Source organism: Cebus imitator, unplaced genomic scaffold, assembly GCF_001604975.1.
Source record: "Cebus imitator isolate Cc_AM_T3 unplaced genomic scaffold, Cebus_imitator-1.0 Scaffold132, whole genome shotgun sequence".
Classification (NCBI taxonomy): Eukaryota; Metazoa; Chordata; class Mammalia; order Primates; family Cebidae; genus Cebus; species Cebus imitator.
In genome coordinates this window covers 1,407,971-1,423,983 of record NW_016107447.1, presented here as the reverse complement: position 1 = coordinate 1,423,983, position 16,013 = coordinate 1,407,971, and the positions used below count along the sequence as shown (strand labels likewise).

At 49.3% G+C, this 16,013-nt stretch overlaps 1 protein-coding gene across 2 annotated transcripts; it reads right to left on the bottom strand.

Annotated features, from left to right (window-relative positions):
* Nucleotides 1–4,845: 4,845 nt before the first annotated feature.
* WFDC2 (WAP four-disulfide core domain 2) lies at nt 4,846–10,094 on the bottom strand. 2 transcript variants are annotated; one of them, XM_017541231.2, is made up of 4 exons: nt 9,945–10,094; nt 9,126–9,269; nt 6,201–6,353; nt 4,846–5,007 (listed from the first exon to the last, which is right to left on the bottom strand). In XM_017541231.2, the coding sequence occupies exons 1-3, from the start codon at nt 10,021–10,023 to the stop codon at nt 6,202–6,204; spliced, it is 375 nt and encodes a 124-aa protein (XP_017396720.1). In that variant the 5' UTR covers nt 10,024–10,094; the 3' UTR covers nt 4,846–5,007; nt 6,201. The 2 variants fall into 2 exon arrangements, with proteins under 2 accessions (XP_017396720.1, XP_017396721.1); XM_017541232.2 differs by lacking the exons at nt 9,126–9,269; nt 9,945–10,094 and adding an exon at nt 8,670–9,081.
* Nucleotides 10,095–16,013: the final 5,919 nt, after the last annotated feature.

Here is a 16,013-nt window from a genome sequence, read left to right as displayed (position 1 = left end):
GGTGCCCTGGAGTCTTGTCTGGTCCCTGGTTCCACAAGGAGATGAGGAAGATAAGGCCTGACAGACACCAAGCCAGGCTGGGCAGACATTCCGGACAAACTTACTGAGGTATTCCAGATCTCTCATGTCCCACGGTGGGTAAAGAAGAAAGGAAGGACATAAAGGCTTTCCCTGGGGGTGCCAGAGTCACTGATATTACTCCCTTATTCTCCTTTCCCCCTAACCCCAAAGGGTAAGTGCACACCACGGGGATTAAAGTAAGAAATCATTGTGTCAGAGGCCTTCCAACCAGAGTGACTCCATCTTGAACAGGGGCTGGATAAAATAAGGGTGAGACCTGCTAGGCTACATTCCCAGGAGGTTAGGCATTCTTGTCACAGGATGAGATAGGAGGTTGGTGCAAGATACAGGTCACAAAGACCCTGCTGATAAACCTGGATGTGGTAAAGGACCCAGCCAAAACCCACTGAAACCATGATGGCAATGAAAGTGACCTCTGGTCCTCCTCAATGCTCATTATATGTTACTCATAATGCATTAGCATGCCAAAAGACACTCCTATCAGTGCCATGACAGTTTACAAATTCCATGGCAACACTCAGAAGTTATCCTATATAGACTAAAAAGGGGAGGGATCCTCAGTTCTGGGAAATCTCTGTCCCTCTCCATGAAAATTCTTGAATAATCTACCCGTTTTAACATATAATCAAGAAACAACCATAAAAATCACCAACCAGCAACCCTTGGGGCTGCTCTGCTTATCCATTCTTTTCTCCTTTACTTTCCTAATAAACTTGCTTCTCACTTCACTCTGTGAAATTGCCTTGATTTCTTTCTTGTATGAGATCTGAGAACCCTCTCTTGGGGTCTGGATCGGGACTTCAGTTTTTTTTTTTTTTTTTTTTTTTTTTTTTTTTTTTTTTTTTTTTTTTTTTGAGACTGAGTCTCACTCTGTTGCCCAGGCTGGAGTGCAGAGGCGTGATCTCGGCCCACTGCAACCTCTGCCTCCTGGGTTCAAGCAATTCTCCTGCCTCAGCCTCCAGAGCAGCTGGGATTACAGGCACACACCACCACACTCAGTTAATTTTTGTATTTTTAGTAGAGATGGGGTTTTATAATGTTGGCCAGGCTGGTCTCAATCTCCAGACCTTGGGATCTGCCTGTCTCAGCCTCCCGAAATGCTGGGACTACAGGCTGAGCCACCGTGCCTGGCCTGGGACTTCTTTCTAGTAACATCTTCCTAGCGACCATGAAGGGACTATACTGAAGAGAGTCCTGACCCAAAGGAAAAAGACTGCAGCACCAGTTGGCCACTCTGGATAAGTGGTGGGGTACATTTTACCCTGGTAAAGGATGGGACTGGGTTAGAAGCCCAATGTAGGAGAGTTGAGTCCCTCCCAAAGAGAGAGGAGACCATCTCTCTCCCTTGCCTGTTTCCTGTTAGAAAAGCTGGAGAGGGGAGATAAAATAGCACGAAGTTGAAGTCAGTGGTTGAGAGGCTCCACCTGCCTGACCCCAGCGGAGTCCGAGGATGGAGAAAATAACTCGCCTCTCTGTAACTGGTGCCTATGTCATCTGTAAGCCTTGAAAGTGTTGCAAATGTTTTTCTTACTGCCCAATGACTTTCCCTGAGTCATGTACTCCCCATCTGCACCAATCAGAGCACCCTCCCTTGGAGATGCCTCTGTCACTAAGTGATTTACTGCCTTCATTCAACTTCTGTAATGCTCTACCCCACCCCCATGTCCTGTGCACAGCACATGTAAATTAGCAAATCAATGAAAGCGAAAGACTACTGTCAGATGTCCAGCCAGTGGGCATTGACACAGTTTTACCTCTACTCCCCCTTGTGTTGTATGTCTTTAAAAAGGGAAAAAACTCCTTTTCAGGGAGCTCAGCTTTTTGGACACTAGTCAATCCATACTCCACAGCTAGCTGAATAAAAGTCTCTTTCTTCCTCACTCTGGTGTCTGAAGGGTTCTGTCAGCAGCTTTTCCTGCAACACTAAGACAAAGGGGCTTAAAGGCCCCTCTTAATAAAAAACAAGGACACTTGACCAAACTTGGGTTAAAGTCTTACCTTAGAAAAATTAGAGTCTCTTCTAAGACGTAGGGTATAGCCGGGTGCAGTGGCTCACTCCTGTAATTCCAGCACTTGGGGAGGCTGAGGCAGGTGGATCACCTGAGTTTGAGACCAGCCTGGCCAACATGATGGAGCCCCGTCTCTACTAAAAATTACAAATATTAGCTGGGTGTGGTGACACACGCCTGTAATCCCAGCTCCTTAGGAGGCTGAGGCAGGAGAGTCACTTGAACCTGGGAGGTGGGGGTTGTAGTGAGCTGAGATTGTGCCACTGCATTTCAGCCTGGGCAACAAAGTGAGACTCCATCTCAAAAAAACAAAGCAAGTTTGGGCGTGGTGGCTGATACCTGTAATCCCAGCACTTCGGGAGGCTGAGGTGGGTGGATCATGAGGTTAGGAGTTTGAGACCAGTCTGGCCAACATAGTGAAACCCTGTTTCTACTAAAAATACAAAAAATTAGCCAGGCATGGTGGCACGTGCCTGTAATCCCAGCTACTCAGGGGATTGAGGCAGGAGAATCACTTGACCCAGGAGGTGGAGGTTGCGGTGAGCTGAGATAGTGCCACTGCACTCCCACTGGGGCAACAATGGGAAACTTCATGTCAAAACAAACAAACTAACAAACAACATAATTGCTTTACCTTATATACAGGTAATACATGTATTGACACATACACAAATACACCTCTGAGGCCTGCAGGTCCTCGCCACCTCTATTGGCTCCATGGGTCTGTGAATTCCAGGGGGGCCCAGCCACTCTGCCTCAGCCATAACTGGATCTGCAGGTCCCCACACAAGCCTGTCATCCAGAAGTTGTTCGACAAACACTCAAGTGACCAAACCCATCAAGCCCAGTTTTTGGAGAAGGCTGGGACTCACCTTGAGTGAAGGGATATCCTTGGCGCGGATGACGAATTCGTCCCCCTCTTGGAAGATGCCCTCTCTGCCACTCTCACCGGCCTCCTTGTCCATCTACCCACACACATATGGGCGCCATCTCCTGCTTCTTGGCTAGGTGCAGGAACCAGGTGTCTGGCAGCTCAGGGTCCTCAGAGGATGGGGTAGTGGGCTCCTTGGGAGGGGCAGCCAGTGGGGAGGAGGTTGGTGGGGGTGGCGGTGGAGGCAAGGGCATGGCTGATGGCTGTGGCAGCGGCAGTGGTGAGCTGGGTGTGGGCGCTACCAGCATGGGTGGTGAGACCTGCTGACCTTCTTTCTTTATTGGAGATTGTGGATTGAGGGTGAAACAGGGGTGAGTGGCTAGTTTCCTTTTTGTTTTTTTAGATGGAGTCTCTCTCTGTTGCCCAGGCTGGAGTGCAGTGGTGTGATCTCAGCTCACTGCAACCTCTGCCTCCTGGGGTCAAGCAATTCTCCTGCCTCAGCCACCTGAGTAGCTGGGATTACAGGTGCATGTCACCATGCCTGGCTAGTTTTTGTATTTTTAGTAGAGACAGAGTTTCACCATGGTCAGGCTGGTCTTGAACTCCTGACCTCAGGTGATCCACCTGCCTCAGCCTCCCAAAGTGCTGGGATTACAGGCATGAGCCACTGCATCAAACCCTATGATCATTTTAGAGAGACAGTTTAACCACTACCTATCACCTGATGGTCACCTGACATTCCTGGGTGTGTGAGGAGGGAGCCCTCTCTTGTCCTGCTCCTGTCTGCCTAACTACCTACTCTAACAGATGGAAAGAGATGATAGATAGGGAGTGGGGAGAGAAGTAGAGGAAGGGGTTATAGAGAGAGGAGGATGGAGAGGAAGGGATAGAGAAGAGAGAAAGGTAGTTAGGCGTAGAGGAAGAAATGAAGAAGGGAAAAAGAGAGAAAGGATTTAGAGTTGGAGATACATATCTGAAAGGAAATACAAGAAATAGAACATTGGTTGTCTCCACAGAAAACAACTTGGTGGGCGGGGCGTGGTGCCTCATGCCTGTAATCCCAGCACTTTGGGAGGTGGAAGCAGCGGATCACCTGAGGTCAGGAGTTCAAGACCAGCCTGGCCAACATGGTGAAGCCCCAACTCTACTAAAAATACAAAAATTAGCGGGTGTGTTGGCAAGTGCCTATAGTCGCAGCTACTAAGGAGGCTGAGGCAGGAGAATTGCTTGTACCTGGGAGACAGAGGTTGCAGTGAGCTGAGATTGTGCCACTGCACTCCAGCCTGGGCGACAGAGAGAGACTCTGTCTAAAAAAAATAAATAAATAACTTTCTTGTGGAGGCAGGGGGTAAAGGGTAAAAGACACTTTTCATTGTATATACTTTTTAAAAAAATCTTTTAAGTTTTGATGCATATGACTAGATTATACAAAATAAAACTTTGACTTAAATCAATAAGAAGGGATCCTGGCTTTGCCATCTTTCTGTGTGGCCACTGGCAAGTAATCTCCTGGAGTCCAGGTCTATGACCGGGGTGTGCTGTTAACTACGCAGGGGGCTGTTCTGAGGAGCCAGAGGATCTCATAAGCAAACCTCCCAGCACCGTGTCTGGTGCATGCTGCTGCTATCATCAGCACCCCCCGCAATAAATCCGAGCAACTTTGGAAGCATCCCATCACCTGTCTGGGCCTCTGTTTTCTCATCTATCCCCGTGGAGGAATAATGACCAGATTCACAGGGTTGGTGCAAGGATCCACCAGGAGAGTGCTAACACCTACCGGACGATCCTTGTCTGGACTTCATGCCTGGATGAGCTGGTCACACCCCCAACACTTGCCCATCCACCTCAACTCAAGTCAGGGGAGATGGAGACACAGACAGAACATGCTGAAAGTGGTTACTTTATTGGTTGGAAAAGGGAGAAACTGTGGTCAGCCCAGGAGGGAATACAGAGGCCAAAAAAGGGGGAGGGCAGGTGGGCTGGAACCAGATACAGGGCCAGGCAGAAACTTTCCCTCCCCACTGCTCAGTCTGGTGGTGGCCGGAGCTGGAGGAAGAAAACCATAATACCATCAACAACAATATCCACAGGACAAGAGTACTTTCAGGTTAAATCCTGGACCAGCTCCTTAGGCCCACCCCATCCCACATACCCACGTAGCAAAGCCTCACCTTCTTGGGGCTCTGCTTGCATTTTCTACAGGTTCTAGACATCTGTTTCAGACCATCACTAGCAGGCATCTGGTCCCAGCTGTCCAGTGTGGCTTTCCTGAGGGGCCATAGCCATTCCTCTCCCTAAGAATCCCTCTACTAGGCTGGGCATGGTGGCTCACGCCTGTAATCCCAGTACTTTGGGAGGCCGAGGTGGGCAGATCACGAGGTCAGGAGATCAAGACCATCCTGGCCAACATAGTGAAACCCTTTCTCTGCTAAAAATACAAACACTAGCTGGGTGTGGTGGCGCATGCCTGTAATCCCAACTACTCGGGAGGCTGAGGCAGGAGAACTGCTTGAACCCAGGAGGTGGAGGTTGCAGTGAGCCGAGATCATGCCACTGCACTGCAGCCTGGCGACAGAGCAAGACTCCATCTCAAAAATTAAAAAGAAAAAAAGAATCCCTCTACTATCAGGAAGTTCCCAAGCCTTGATTTCTTAGCTTAAAATGGGACTTGATGATCAATTAGGTCTTATTTAGCCCCATTTTATAACCAAGATAACTATGACTCAGGGAGGTGAAAAGGTTGTGTCTGCACTAACATTTGAACCCGGTCTTCTTGACTGCAAAGACTACCCATGCAGTTGGCATCTGAGAGCACTGGCCCCAGGGAGACCATAGCTTCATTTAGAGAAACCATAGTTCCCTCTCGGGCACTAAGAGTACACCTGCACTCTGGGCTTCAGTGGTCTCATCTGTGCACTATTGCATTCTATCAGTTATCTTCAGGTTCCTTTGCTGAGAAATTGTTAAAAGTAGCACATGACAACCACGAGATTTCAACCCAAGGGCACCAGCCAGCTCTTGCTTATCCTGTTCCCTCTGCCTGAGACTGCCTCCCCACTGAGGCTCATCAGACTACCCCCTTTCACTCTTCTTTTAGAACGGGCTGAGGGTCACCCTCTGGTATGTCTTTCCCAGCTGTCCTTGCAACTGTCCTCCCTTTCCCTCTGCCTGGGCGACGTGTTCTCCTGTTTTCCACAACGCCTGGCCATTGAAGCACTTTCTCTCTCCCCTTCACTTACCTCAGAAATTGGGAGTGACACAGGACACCTTCCCACAGCCATTGCGGCAGCATTTCATCCGGCCAGGACACTGGCTGTCCACCTGGCATTGGTCCTGGCAGAGGCCGAGTTGGGGAAAGACACTGTTTACCTGGGGGCAGGAACCCTCCTTATCTGGAGAAAAAGGAGTAAGGGTAAGTGAACAGAGGGGTATGGGGAGATGATCTTGTACCTGCCCCTCACTGGCTTCACATGCAGTGGAGCTGCCTGCCTGAGTCCATCTGGGGCACCTGAGCTGCCCTCATGAGGCACAGGAAGATCACCTGCAAATCCCTCCTCCTGCTCCCAAATGGAATCACAGGACCTCAGCTTGAGTGCCAGCTCTGTCTTTGTGGGACTTCATGGCCTAGGGCCAGAAATCTCACAGAGCCTCCATGTCTTCAGGTATCAGTGGAACCAGTGCTACTCACAGCATGGGGTTATTGTGAAAGCAGTGGAGACAAACATATATTATTTCTCCCTGAAAGATCAAACTACTCTGTAGTAATAATGAGAAGTTATAATGGTGAACACTTAATTAGCTCTTACTACATGCCAGGTATTATGTTAAGCACCTAACATACATTAAATCTTCTAATTCTCACAATAATCCTAAAAGGGGAGCGAGATCTGTCAATATTTCCTTGTGTTACAAATGAGGAAACTGAGGCACTGAGAGGTTAAGTAATTTGCCTAAGGTCACATAGAATTGAGGCAGAATTTGAAACCTGGGAAATCTAGCTCCAGAGTCTACGTGTTAACTGCTGCTGCCATGGTTAAGCATTATGCTGCCATGTAAAGGGTGAAGTGGAGTACACATGTGAGGGGTTACACACTTATAACCTTCACTCATATCCATAGACCTAACCAGCCAAATCCATTCATCAACTGAAGGACATCATGGTTGCTTCCAACTTTTGGCAATTATTAATAAAGCTACGAGAAACATTCATGTGCAGGTTTTTGTGTGTAAAACACAGGGCGATTAGCTGCAGAGGACAATGAAAGTGGCCAGATCACTGTGAGTGGTGGTTCATGGCTATAATCCCAACACTTTGGGAGGCTGAGGTGGGAGGATCATTGGAGCTCAGGAGTTTGAGACCAGCCTGGCCAATGTGGTGAGACTCCCCCCTACTAAAAATACAAACAAATTAGCTGGGTGTGGTGGCATATGCTTGTAATCCCAGCTAATTGGAAGGCTGAGGCAGGAGAATCACTTGCACCTGAGAGACGGAGGTTGCAGTGAGCCAAGATCATGCCACTGCACTACACCTGGAAAACAGAGTGAGAGACTCCATCTCAAAAAAAGATTTTTTAAGTGACTGACAGTCTTGACTTCCTAGGACAAAGAAATTCATTCTCTTGAAAGGGGTAGGAGCCTTCAATATTGGTCTGCCTTGGGAATAAACAGGGAACCATTAATGATGAAAACAAGCCACTGTGTGTAGAGCATCTTCTCACTAACAGACACTTTACATGCATTATTTCATTTAGCCCTCGTGTTAGTTCTATAAAGTTTGGAGTTATTCCCATTTGACAGCAGAGGCTCACAGAGATAAAGCATCTTGCTCGGGATCACACAACTAGAAAATGGCAGAATTAGGATTCAAACCTCTAGGCTCCCTCCCTGGCTCAGGAGGCCATCTGACTTTGTCCCTCTTCCTGCCCCAGTCCCTCCATCTGAGACAAGGGAACAAGTTCTTCATCCATCAAACAGCAAATACCCGCCCCTTTCCTCCTCCACCTCTTTCATCTGCCTGCCACCAGCATTCTCTCCAAATCTTCCTCTCTCCTGATCCTCCTCTCCCTGGTCCAGAGGGGCCTCCTGACCTGGATGTTGCCCTTGGTGGCTGCCGGTCCCCCTCCACTTCCCACCTCCCTGCTGATCGGCTTACTACAAACCTTGCCAGCCTGTGCTGGCATCGTCTGGGAAATAACGAAGAGGAAAAGTCACCGGGGCTAAATTCTAGTTAAAGACCATCATTGCAGTACCTTGTTTTTCTCCAGGTCCTATCCCTGCCTCTAAACCTCAGCATTTCCCTCTGGAGAACGAGAAGCTGAGATTCCATGCTGTCTAAGCCACTGCCTGCTCTCATCAGCCTGGTGGAGACACTGCAGCTCCAGCAAGCACTTTTGAGGGAGCCCCCAGCTCGCGCTCACTCAATCCTTAGAGGGGAAGAGATTGACTGAAAGACAAGGACAAGGAAGGGTGATAAATTGTCCAGGGAGGAATCCTCACTTTCTTCCAATCGCTCAGCCAGTCGGCCCGAAAGGCCAAAGTTGAACCCTCACTAGGGCTCCTGCAGCCCTAGTGAGCTGGCGGTGTGACCTTGGGCAGGCACACTTTTCTCTCGCTGATGCTCCCTTCCACAGCTCTAAGATGAGCTGGGCACTTGCCTAAATCTGTGAAGTTCCTTTCCGCCTGGACAGAGGAATTGGGGAAAATCTTGCCAGGCCAGGCGCTCCCCAGTCTTTCCCTCAGGGCTGGGGGAGTCCCCCAGAGAGGGACTCCAAGAGGAGAGGTGAGCGCCCCAGGCTCCGGGCTTTCCCGCAGGACAGGCTCTGGCCTGTCCGAGAAGGAAACTGCGGCCCCGGGTCCCCAGGCCGCGGGGAACAATGTCTCAGCTGTGCGTGCCCGGAAGCCGGTCATGCACCAGAGACTCGAATCCAGCTAAGGGTGCGGACCCCCCTTGGCTGCGCTTCAACGACGCCTTTGTCTCCCCCGGGGCCGTGCGAGAGAGAGCACTGGGGGATCTGGTTTCATCTGCCTCGACTTTCCCGGGGGTTCCCGGTTCCAGGGCGCCCCTGTTCCCGGAACTCGGGCGCTCCCGCCTCCTCCAGCCCAGAGCGGCCGGGGCCGGCCCCGCCCCGCCCGGTCCCGTCCCAGCTCTGCCGCCTTGAGGTTACCATTGGGCAGAGTGCAGAAGGTGGCGCAGCCCGCGCTGCAACACTTGAGGTTGTCCGCGCATTCGTTGTCGGAGACGCACTCCTGCGTGCAGTTCTGGTCAGCGTGGAGCTCGGGGCACACGCCCATCTTCTCTGCTCCTGTGCCTGGGAGGGGAGGCCCGGGACAGTCGAGGGTGGGGCGTGGCGCCAGCCTCCGAGGATGCCCACCTCCTGCTCCAAACCTTAACTCCAAGGAATTCTCAGCCTCTGGTCCTAGGAGTCCCCTTACAGCCCCCAGAGACTCCCACTTCCAGACCTCGGGTCCCTGACCCTCGGGAGTGCAAGAGCTCCCTAACCAGGGACTTAGGCAGCTTCCAGGACGGGACCAGCTGCGGCCGGATCCCTGTCCACACCTCCCTCTGACCTCCCTCCTGGGGCCGGTGAGCCAAGGCCCAGGGCTCCTGGTCTCTATTCCCTTGGCGTTGGAGCCCTCAGATCTCAGCCCTAGGGGACCCCGCACAGCTGAGTGTCTAGGAGCTTCCGAGGTCAAAGCAGAGCACCCCAACCCCCTGCCCACTGCCCCCACGGAGTGTCCGCCTTCAGCACAGAACCCTCCCAAATTTCAGCCATCAAAGGTCTCTCCACCTCCAGCACTTTGGACCCCACATCCTAGGCTCCAAGGGTCACCATCCTTAGGCCCCAGGGGACCCCTCCTCCACTTTCACCCCAGGAATTCCCACTTCCCCAGCCTCCACAGGCTACGCCTCCGCCTGGCTCCATCCTGGCGCTCGCTGGTGGCTCTGCCCCTCTGGGCGCCGGGCCGCTCCCCGCCCCACTCACCTGGGACTAGAGTAAAGCCGAACAGCAGCAGGCCAAGGAGCAGGGCGGCGGCTAGCGGGCCAAGGCGACTGGCAGGCATGGTTCTACGCCGGGGCGGGGTGCAGGTGTGAGTCGCTGCTCAGGAGCGGGGATTTAACCGCGCGTAGGGGAGCGGGCGTGGGGTAGGGGCGGGGCCGAGCGGGGAAGGGGAGGGTAGAGGGCTTTGCAGGCACCGCGTGCGGGCAGGCTGCCACCTCAGGCCATTTCACAATGCCCCGGGATCAGGTAACACTCTTGGCCCCAGTGGGAACCAGGAACTTACGCAGCTTCCAGGACGGGACCAGCCGCAGCCGGACCCTTGTCCACTCCTCCCTCCTGGGGCCTGAGAGCCGAGGACCAGGGCTCCTGGGTTTCTATTCCAACGCTCTGAGGTTTCTTCAGAATGTCCCCTCCCCACGTTGAGGAGGACAGGGCAGGGCCCGCAGGGAGGCAGTAGAGCAAGCGGATTAAAGGGTTCGATTTGGGGTCAGCCAGATGAGAAGGCAGATCCCCCTTGATGGAGGGCTAAGATAGTCATGCCGAGCCCATCGTAGGGGCCGGAGACATAGCACTTGTAATTAACACACGAACCCACCTGAGCAGAAATAGGCCCAGGAAGGCAAAGCGCCTATCAGTCTCAAGGCATTTGGGTATGTGTTTCTGCCTCCCTCTCTTGGTCCTACCAGCCCCTGATCAGGGCTGACTGTGCCAGGCTCTGTGCTCCTTGTTTCAAAGAATCATCCCAGCAAACCTCTGACCTGGGAGTTACTGTTCTCAGCTGTATATGACAAAGGAACTGGGTGTTCAGGGATTTAGGACCCCACCTCCACCACAAGGTCCCATGCAAAGCTGCACAAACAAAGTTTTGAACCCAGGCCTTTCCCTCCAGGCCCTTAGTTTTTCCATTCCATTGTAAATATTCACTGGGTGTCTGCTACGTGACATTTATAGGGCAAGACACTTGGCGAAGAGAAAGTCGTCAAAAGGGGCCCTCCAGCACGGGTTTTGAAGGGGTGACAGGGCCTGGGGTCTGACTCCCACCTCCACCACTTTCCATCTGAGGGGCCTTGAATGAATCCTTTCCTAGATCTGAGCTGCCATGTCATCTGTGAAAATGACACCTATCTAAGACTTCAGTGGGAACACAAATGCAATGTTCCTGCCATGGAACAACCCAGTACTCACTGAGAGCATAGAGTAGATCCACATTGACTGACACAGGGACTCCAGGTCTGACCCATGATAGGCACTGGATAAATGGAGTAAGTGCTCCGTACATTAGTGTCTCCTGTGAGTAAGGAGACCGATAAGTGTAAATCAAGCTTTAGAATTCAGAGTGTTAAGTGCCAAAACAGAGTTACCCAGGGAGTTAGGCAAGAAGTGCCTTCAAACATCTTTCCTGCTCCAGTTAGTTGAGGTTCTGGAAGCCCCAGGAGGTCTTTGCTGCTGGAGGCTAGAGGGGGTCTGGAGCAGGAAATGCTGGGATGACAAGGACAGGTGAGTAGCGTTTGGTGATGTGAGTACATCTGGCCACTGTCCCCAAAATGGATGTTGAGAACACTTCCCCCAGCTTCTCCTGCTCAGCCTGGGGACTGGGGACATGCCGTTGTTGGGAGGGACCAGGGCTATTTACTCTGAGCTCAGTCAACAATGAAGGCAGGAGGCAGGTGGGGACACAGCCCATAGCAGGCTAATGAAACCCAGTGTAGGGCACAAAGAGAACACAAATGAGCAGCTGGTTTTTAGTCCGTGGACCCAGCTGGCTACTGGATATTCAGCCCAGGGCACGGCTGCCAACAGCTTTCTTCCGGGACCTATTCAGCTCCCTGGGCCAGGAAACTGCCCAGCCTTGCCCCTCCCAGGCCCTTATGGGCACCCTGTTGATTGGCTCTCTCTTACAGGAATGCAAACTGAGAGAGGGTGGCAGGGCCAGGTAGAAGGATGGGGAAGAAATTTTCATCAGCCAATGGCATCACATGTTTAGGTTTTGTGGTGCCAAACTTTATGCTAGGTATAGTATTATATATTCTCTTTACAATGTTTAAAAGGGCAGAGGCTTTAGAACCAAATGCATCCAGGTCCAATCAGGGCCAGTGCATCCATGGCCTCTTTCTGGCTATGTGACTTACAGAAACACTTCACTTTTTGGACCTGCATCTTATTCCTGCATGAACTGTGTATCATCCTAACTGTCTTGGAGGTATTACAAGGGTTAAAGGAAAAAGCATAACCAGAGGTTGCAAATCTGGCTAGAACACATACATTAACTACACAGTATGTTTTAAAGTTTTAAGTTAGTTGCCAACATTTAAAAGTAGGGAATTTCATATAAAAATAAACCTCTAGCTTCTCTTGGAAAAAGTAAAAGATCTGTCAACACAGTCCTGCAATCTTACATGTAACAACAATTAGCTAGAGCAGTGAGTCTCAAAATCGAGCATGCAACAGAGTCATTTTTTTGTTTTTTGTTTTTCTGAGACTGAGTTTTGCTCTGTTCCCCAGGCTTCCCTCCTATCTCCTCCCCTCCCATTCCCTCCTCTCCGCCTTTCCTCCCCTCCCCTCCCCTTTTCTTCCCTTCCCCCACCTCCTGGGTTCAAGTGATTCTTCTGCCTCAGTCTCCCAAGTAGCTTTGATTACAGGTGCCACTACACCCAGCTAATTTTTGTATTTTTAATAGGGACGGGTTTTCACCATGTTGGCCAGGTTGGTCTCAAACTCCTGACCTCAGGTGATCTGCCTGCCCTGGCCTCTCAAATTGCTGGGATTACAGGCATGAGCCACCACACCCAGCCTAAGCATGCATCAGAATCACTCGGAAGGCTTGTTAAAACACATATGGCAGGATCCTTGTCCCCAGAGTTTTGATTAGTAGGTCTGTGGCAGGATCTGAGAATTTGCATTTCTAACAGGTTTCCAGATGATGCCAGTGCTGCAGGGCTAAGGACCATCTTTGAAAACCAGAATCTAAGTAGAGCTACTCTCTATGAGGGAAGCATTCCCTCCAGTTTCCCATAATCCCTACCACCACTGACCCCCATCTCTGCAAATACTTCCATTCACAGTGCTCACCTGATCCCAGGAGGGCATTTAAATTTGTGACCTCTGGGATGGGCACAAATAAATGTTTGGCGAAAGATAGTTTATATTTATTTAATAATTAGTTTATATTTATTTAATAATCTTATGGATTAAGTATTATTACTCTCATTTTACAGGTTAAGAAACTGAGATTCAGCTAAGCAAAGTGATTTGATGGAGGAAACACAGCTAGTAAATCAGAAGGAGGATTTTTGCCAAATTACTTGGGTTGTCCCAGTTATTTCAATATTATACACTCACACAGATCTATCTGAGGTTAACATAGATGATGCATATGAAGTTTTCAACATGATTTCATGAGTGGTAAAAAAATATTTATTAGGGAAGAGGAGGAAGAAAATCAGCAGAAAGGGAAGATGGAAGTTTATAGTGGTAGGTGATGTCAGTCAGCTGTAGACAAGTCCACTCTAAAATGACTGTAAACAAGTTAATGGTGAAAATTTATGAAATTTCCAGGAATAAACAAGGTATCTGTTGGAAATTGATATTGGAAATAGATGCTTGGTGCCACAAAGAAAAATCAGCACTGAGACAAAGGATCTTTCAGCAACGCAATTTTTACTTCCCAGGCTGCAGGAAGTGTACATTCACTAGCCATCTTGCCACAAGAGTACAAAGAATAAAGGGAATACACACAAATTTATTCCTTATGCATTTGGGGTTGTCCTTACTGCTGCGTCTGATCTCAGTTGGCTGGAGCCAGACCTCAGAATTTAAACTAAAACCTGATTGGCTAACAACTTCAAACTTTTCTAAACAGGTAAAAGCCATAGAGAGCTGGGACATGCCTGTGAGCATATCCAGCACAGATATCTTGGTTAAAGTACAAGGACACAGAATGTACTATGTGCCTGTAAGCACAGCACATCTAACAGCTAGAGAGAATATTTTGCAAAGCAATCCTAGGATTTCTGTAATAACGAAGTTATTAGCACACTTATTCTTTAACAAGAAAGAAAATTTTAAAAAGGAACTTTTCTACTTCCCACAGTGTCTTTAACCATACTGTGGGCCTCTCCTACTGGACTTTTGGACCCAGTCAAACTTCCTTTAACTCCATGGAAACCTCTCTCTTTGGGCATATTGGCTATTTTGTTTTGTCACCTAGCATCCATTTGTCCTTTTTCTGATAAAGCACCCTGAGTTCGCTTTGGGGTAAGTAACTCTTCCTCAACCCAAGACAGGCGGGGCCAGGGAGGCTGTCAATGAAAGTGCCTGCTCTTCCCCCAAGCAGAGTGGCCAATCAGATGCTTTCCCCAGAATTGTAATCTTGAGCAATGAATGATAAAAGACTTGAAAATGTATGGAGCTGATTCAGAGGTGTCCTGGGAAGACCTCTGTTCTGACTTTACCATCCTTTCCAAGCTGTGCTCTTTCAACCTTCCCCTCAGTTCTGAGAACTAAACCAAATCAGTTAGTGCTATTGGTTGCAAGCAGAATTCAACTCTGGCTAACTTAAGGATATTATTAAGAAAGGAGAATGGATGCCCACTACATCCCCCATACCATTTTTATAAATTTCTTCTCTGTTTGCAATAGCCAGAGTTGGTTTCTTTTGCTAGTAACCAAAGATATCTTACTCCCTATATGGATGTAACCAAGTTTCTCATTTCCAAACCCAGTGGCCTTTTCTTAGCTCTCATTCTCTTCTAACTCACAAGTAAAGTGTTCATGGCATACCTGCAATAATGTTCAAACCAAATCCTCATTTAAAAAAAAAAAATACACATGGTCTCAGCACAAAAAAACCGTGAAAAGCAGAGCTTCTCTATTTGAAGTACCTTGGGTCCAGCACCAAACCAGGTAATCTTCCAAGAACAGTGCACTTTTCAAGTTAATTCCTTGACTGTAAAGTCTACTGGCTCTTCATTGCCTTTAGGATAAAGCCTGAACTCCTTAGCCTGCCTTTTTGACTGATCCCAACTTTTTTTTTTTTTGAGACTGAGTTTTGCTCTTGTCACCCAGGTTGGAGTGCAGTGGCACAATCTCGGCTCACTGCATCCTCTGTCTCCCAGGTTCAAGTGATGCTCCTGCCTCAGCCTCCTGAGTAGCTGGGATTACAGGTGCCTGCCACCACATCTGGCTAATTTTGTTTTTTTTTTTTTTTTTTTGAGACGGAGTTTCACTCATGTTACCCAGGCTGGAGTGCAATGGCACGATCTCGGCTCACCGCAACCTCCGCCTCCTGGGTTCAGGCAATTCTCCTGCCTCAGCCTCCTGAGTAGCTGGGATTACAGGCACGCACCACCATGCCCAGCTAATTTTTTTTTGTATTTTTAGTAGAGACGGGGTTTCACCATGTTGACCAGGATGGTCTCGATCTCTTGACCTCGTGATCCACCCGCCTCAGCCTCCCAAAGTGCTGGGATTACAGGCTTGAGCCACTGCGCCTGGCCTAATTTTGTATTTTTAATAGAGACAGGGTTTCGCCATGTTGGCCAGGTGGTCTCGAACTCCTGACCTCAGGTGATCCGCCTGCCTCGGTCTCTCAAAGTGCTGGGATTACAGGTGTGAGCCACCGTGCCTGGCCATCCCAAGTTTTATTTCCAGCTATATTCCTTACTTCATGCTGCACAAACCTTCCGTGGAGCTCATTGTCTTATCAAACCTTCTTTGATCAAGCTCACCCCAGAGTCTTCTTTCTCAACACCTTCAGTGGCCAGTACATAGATGCTGACAGTCAAGTTTCCCCCAGAATAGAAGAAAAATCTGTTTTGGAGCAGGATCTGCAAGATGCTCCTTAAGCATCTTGTTAAGTTCTATTTTTTATTGTCTAACTTTGAGGACTAGGGTTAAAAAAGATTAAATGGCTTCAACCTATATACTGGAAATTTTCTTCTATAGGAAGTTTTCTCCCTCCTCCCTGAAGGAGTAATTTACTCCTTCAACAAATATTTATTGTGTCCTATAACACATTTGACACTGTTGAGAATGTTGGAGAGACCGTGTGGC